Below are 6,000 nucleotides of genomic sequence, written 5' to 3'. Positions count from 1 at the left end.
ACCTGGGTATTTACAGTATGTGCTTAGTTGATGTCAGCTGATACAAATGCAGCAGTTTAAACTAGAAACCAGTTTACTGTTAACCTTGCAATGTAGAGCACCACAGGATGTGGTGATCGAATGTACTTTATTATAGTGCATTATTAATGTACTCTTACTTTATTCAAGTATTTTTATGTTTTCGTGTTTTCTCCTACTGCTGTTAGTACTTTTGCTTATACCCCACTGCATTATGGGTATAGATATTGTTCTTTGGACTCCATACCACTTATTTTAAAGCTTTAGTTGGTTATTCTTGTCGTAACAGATCTATTTTACAGTCACGTGAAAAAGAAAGTGTTATGTGCGCCCAATGATTCGATAACTTGTAGAACCAGTTTTATCAGCGATAACATGAAGTAACCGTTTTCTGTATTGCTTTATCAAGCTGTCACACTGGAGGAGTTTTCATTAATGCACAGCACTCTTAAGGTGGCACCACAGCATTTCAGGGGTGCTGAGGTCTGGACTGGAATAACTGGGTCATTGGGGCACATTCATTATTTAGTTTTTCAGCCCTTCTGTTGTAGATTTGCTGCTGTGTTTGAGATCATTGCTTTCTTGCATGAACTGATTTTGGCTGAGCTTTAACTTGAAAAATACCCTCTGAAAACTTTTCTTTTTTCATGTGACCTTATGATCCTTCGTTGGACTAGTTTCTGCAGGCACCTTGTTGGCCAACAGCACCTGAAGCAGCCATTGTTAACACGGACCCTACCCAAACCTGAACTTGCTTCTGCTGCATGTTAACATCCTGTTAAAAGGGAGTTTTTCCTTCCCACTGTTGCCAGGTGCTTGCTCATAGGGAATACATATGACTGTTGGGATTTTCTCTGTATTATCATGGGGTCTTTACCCTACAATATAAAGCCCCATTGTTGTGATTTGGGGCTATATAATTAAAACTGAATTGAATTAGGGACATCTAAGGGGAAAACCAGCTTGTACACCCTTGTGGCAGGGCTGGTGTAAAACGTTTTCTACACTTTTGATTTCAGATAAAATATTTAATGCTTTTACTTCTGTTTCAAACGCTAGAGTTATATTACAAAAGACTACAACTCCCACTTCCGCTTAGTCGTCATATGACTAATGTGTGTTTTGTCATGTGACCATGGCGCTGCTATGTCAGTCCTCCGTTTCCCTTTTTCGCAGTGTCGCAGGCAGCAAACCGAAAACAGTCAGTTTCTGTCTGAAACGGCCCAACACACCTTAGACCCGTCCTGTAGCTGGTTAGAAAACACACTCCGGTTCGTGCTTGTCGCACTTTACCCGTGTATTTGGCTGTGTGCAACTCCTACATGTCAGAGTGGTAGACTCACAGCTCTGCAGCTTACCGGCAGGCCTCGCTGTTCACCGACTAAGCATCAGTCCTCACGCCGCCCTTGGGTGGGTCCGGCTCGGCCAAAGAGACAGCATGGTCCCGGTGCATCGCTAGCCTCTTGTGATTAAAGGCGACAGCAAGGGATGAATGGTATCAGTGGGGAAGTGTTTAGCTTGGATGCTACTGGAGTCTGTTTATAAGGATGAACGGTAAGATTTGCTGTTTCACTGCTTTCTGTTTCTTACCCATAAAATCACAACATGTCAAATCACGCCTGCAGGAGATTGCTCAGAAACTTAGTGAGACTTTCTAAGTTTCATTTGGGGGCCTTTTAGCTGGTTTCCATAATGTCTGATATTGTTGACACATGGCTTTCCCCCCTTTTTGCTAGCTTTGTTGAAACGATAGATCGAAGTCAAGAATGCTCCAGGAAAACGAAGCAGTTCCGCACAATTTAAGTGGAATTTCTCAGGAATGAAAGTGTTAAAACTGTCTTATTTTTGCAAATGTTTCCAGTGTGTAAACAACTGGAAACCCCATAATGCTTAGGCAAACTGTGACTCAAAGCTGGAAAACACCTAATAGTTTTTATATGAGGGAAGTATGCTTGAAGTCTCTGGAAAGCCTTGAAGCTTACGGTAAGAGTTGTGTGTTTAACAAGCTCCTGGCCTAAATTCACAGGTAAACAAGCTGGTGGATGAAAGTAACTTAAGTCCCTTTGCAAACTCACAGGTGCTCCACAGGAAACACATGACCGGGGAGCTGCTCCAGTGGGTTGGCAGCTCTTCGATGACTTAAGACCTTTGAGACAAGGAGCATCATCAATATGCTGTCTGGGCTGCAGGGTTAATGATTACTAATGTTGATTCGTCTGCTATTTTTTTTCTGGATAGTTCACTCAGCCCATAAAATGTTAATATAAAACATTGTTCCACAGTGCTTCTAGAGGTTAAAGAATCCTCACAGTACCCTGTAATATTAATAGGTGCTTCCTGTCGCAGTTGGAGCTCAGCAGTCCTTAAACGCAGAACTTCAGTCAGTTTTGATTATTTATGTTGATTCCGAGCAGCCATTACTTGCCACACAACTTCATTTCCTTCTTCATTGTCATGAATAATGAACGGAGTAACGATAAATGATGGGAAATTTAATCTGTGGCAACGTCATTTTCCTCATTCCTCTTGTTTTTGTTTGTGTTACCCTCCGCAGGCACCCAGCAGACTGATACAAAGAGGCAGAACCTCCTGGAGAGGCTGCTGGATGCTGTGAAGCAGGTGAGCTACCGGTTATCTGGACGTTCTTTATGCTGGAGACGACAAATTATCATCAGTGCTGCAGTCCACATAGACTGAGCGAGGTTTAATAATTTTAAGCCTCTGCTTTTATGGTCAGGAAATCAGCTCACATTAAATGTGTGACTAGTTGTGAGTGATCTTTTCTTTGGAACAGGCATTTTTTAAATTCCCGGTCAACATTTTTGTGGTGACTGAATTTGTTACAGTTCCTTCTATCTCCCTTTCTATAAACACAATGGAGGAAGTAAAACCGAGTTCTGTTGACGGCCTCTGTAACCCAATATTCTGTAGAACAAAGTTAAAAACATGGGTAGAGTCCTACCTAAAAGAACACAATGACCATGAATACAAACCCCATTCCAAAAAAGCTGCGGTTCTTTGTAAAATATGAATAAAGACAGAGTGAAACCTAGGATGCTTAATTGAAAGTAGTTGAAAAATATGAAAAAATATATACCGTAATTCCCGGACTACAGAGCGCACCTGATTAAAAGCCGCATGCTCTAATTTTAGAAAGAAAATCAATGTTTTACTTATACAGGCCACACCGGATTTTAAGCCATATGCATTTCACTCGTAATATGAGATATTTACACAGAAATATTACATGTGAGGCTTTTTAACGTTTAATTTAATCCATAAGGTAACATAAACGTTATGGTAACATACAAAAATACATACTGCAAATGCTTTTTTCCCCTTGATCAGCGCCTGTAACACGGCTACCTTTAAGTATACGTATGTATCAGTAACACACAAATTACGTTGCTTATGTTTTTTTTACGGAACAGTGCACAAACTCTTAACAACCGGTAAAAATATATACCGTATATATACTACTTATCAATTTTATTGGTCTACTGTTACCAGGCAAAATGTTTTTGGCCGCATGAAAAAAAAAAAAATGCATTAGCCGCACGTCAGTATAAGCCGCAGTGTTCACAGTGTGGGAAAAAAGTAGCGGCTTATGACCCGAAAACTACGTTACACCTTAGGGCTGTGCGATATGACCAAAATCTCATATCCTGATATAAGACATCTATCGTCCTGATAACGATATAAATCACAAAAATGTAACATTTTCTGTAAATTTTGTGACTCTCGGGCAGCTCGTCTTGCGGGAAGTGTTTCCAGCTGCGCGTCATGTAGCTGGAGTCGAGTGTTTTAACCGATGCATGAAACGATACATTTTTAGACATAAGTTGTAAAGGCCGCCGTTTTCTTTGTGAGTATTTATTACACGGCGTGCTGCGGGGAAAAGCCTGTTCTAACATTTGAGTCTAAGGTTTATTTTTTAGCACCGGGCCGCTCTTTTTTTCTCATCCGTAAATAATCTGCTCTTTCACGTGATTCAGTTTATTTTGAAAAGTCTCAACAGGATATTGAGCTTTATTGTGAAAGGTTTATGTGGAACATAAACAAGCGGACACGCGATGTTACCATCGTTGATACTAACAACAAACAGGTGCTTGTCCGTCTGTAGTGTGGTTATATAAAATATAAGAGAAAGAGAGAACTTTAAGAAATTAATATAGCCACAACAATGACCATCAAAACGCGGAAAAAATATTGCCATCAACAGTTTATTTTGCGACACCACGAAACAAACATAGCGTAAAATGAAACATAGACGTTTTTATATCGTCATCCGATGTATATCGTTTTATCGAACAGCCCTAGTACACGTTTTGTATTAAATGCCAGGAATCAGTTTCAAAAAGCTGGCACAGGACCAATAAAAGACTGAAAAACTCTCATTAACTCATTAACGTTCGACTGCAAGTGGCTCTATCTTTGTTCTGTTTTTACTCTAGTGTGACTAATATGATCGGTGTCTTTCATAAGTGAAGATGTAGGAGGCTTCTCCACCCTGTTCATAGTTACTCCTTATTTTGTTTGGTGCCACATATGGTGCCGTCCGGGTGAGGTCTTTGCCAGAGAAGGCCGTACCTGTTTGAGTGAGACAATGCCAGATCACATCCTCCCTGTCTCATAACAGCAGGGCTGCACAGTGTGGTTGCATTTAAAACATGTCCTGAACCGTTTAGCAGCTGAAACCCGCATTAAGCAAATATATGGAAATGAAATGTTTCACTGTCTACACAGCAGCTGCTGCTCTCAATTCTGAAATGGAGTGTTTTTCGATTTTTATCTATACCTTACAGAGTGTTTCAACTCATTTTGACACGGGATACTTTTTAACGTCCGAGGAGAAAAAAAACCCTTAACTCTTATCCTACTGGATCGGGTTTGGCGTGATGCTTTGAGGGAAGATGAAACTGCATGTACGGTATCGGAGCTGGGCTGGACTCTGACACTGTGTCAAATGTAAATATCAAAACTGAGACCAGTGCTGCCAGTCAGACAAGCTTCCTTCTCAGGTTTGCAGCACCAGCCAAGCCCCTACAGTTAATTCTTGAAGGTCAGATCAGAAACACAGTTTGACCTTTAAATTATTTTCTGTAATTCCTTTATTTTGTCTGGAATCTTGTAACCACAGGCCAGGAGATGTAGCACAGATACCCTCCGCAGTGTCCGTAGAGGACTAAAGGAGGACGCGATCTGCAATTTAAGGCTTTGAAAGGTGCTGTTAGACTTTTTTAACTTAGCAGACATACATGAAGAAAAAAAAAAGCAATTTCCTCATATCTTCCCAGTGCCAAATCCGCTTTGGAGGAAGAAAGGAGATCGCCACAGACTCAGACAGCAGGTAAGAGGAGCCTGTTACCCAGAAATTCTTTTGCTTTATCACTGTGGTTATTTATCATTCTAAAAGGTGTTTTGTTTTACGTGTGGAGCTCCAGGTCATAGATGATGTAGTGCTTTAGGCTCCAGTATGTGCTTGCGCTACCTCCAGCTTTTTCAGTACAGCAATCTGGCTGTACGCCCAGCTTTGAGGGTTACTTTCTAAACAGCAAAATCATTTTTTTAGATGGAAAATAATTGTTGTTTTTTGTTGTTGTTGTTTTCGGTCTGAGAGCTTTAGCAGACTTTCCATCATATCCGAGCAGTGAGAATGTTCTCCTTTGTGATGTTAATGGTGGCTATGTAAGAAAAATGATGTACCAACTTTGTTTCATTAGAGCTTCACGCTGAGAGAGAATACTATTGATTCATGTTCTGTGCTGCTCAGATCTCATTTTCAGCTCTGAGTACTGGTTTTTAAGATTCAATATTATGTCCGCCTTGTAGATGAAGAGCATTTATAAAAGACTGGTTAGTGGCACTAATGCACCTGTTTCATCACGAAAGCTGCTTTTAAAACTGCGTGCTAGTAGTAGGATGAATGACCTGTCGCCTCTCTAGGTCAGAGGATGCTGTAGCCACGGCTTCCAAAAGGAA

General features: G+C 40.7%; 1 protein-coding gene across 2 annotated transcripts in view; it reads left to right on the top strand.

Moving 5' to 3' along the window:
* Positions 1-1,120: 1,120 nt before the first annotated feature.
* The window catches only part of snx29 (sorting nexin 29), a 146,150-nt gene continuing 141,270 nt past the window's right edge, over positions 1,121-6,000 (top strand). The window contains exons 1-3 of one of the 2 annotated variants that reach the window (XM_085171254.1): positions 1,121-1,572; positions 2,573-2,637; positions 5,316-5,368. In XM_085171254.1, coding sequence (XP_085027380.1) covers positions 1,566-1,572; positions 2,573-2,637; positions 5,316-5,368 — 125 coding nt within the window. In that variant the 5' untranslated portion in view covers positions 1,121-1,565. The remainder of the gene's footprint in view (positions 1,573-2,572; positions 2,638-5,315; positions 5,369-6,000) is intronic. The other variant, XM_085171253.1, reaches the window with a different exon arrangement.

Source organism: Neolamprologus multifasciatus, chromosome 8 (genome assembly GCF_963576455.1).
Source record: "Neolamprologus multifasciatus chromosome 8, fNeoMul1.2, whole genome shotgun sequence".
Lineage (NCBI taxonomy): Eukaryota > Metazoa > Chordata > Actinopteri > Cichliformes > Cichlidae > Neolamprologus > Neolamprologus multifasciatus.
Note: the sequence above shows the minus strand (reverse complement) of the source record. Positions and strands in the feature narration are given on the sequence as shown.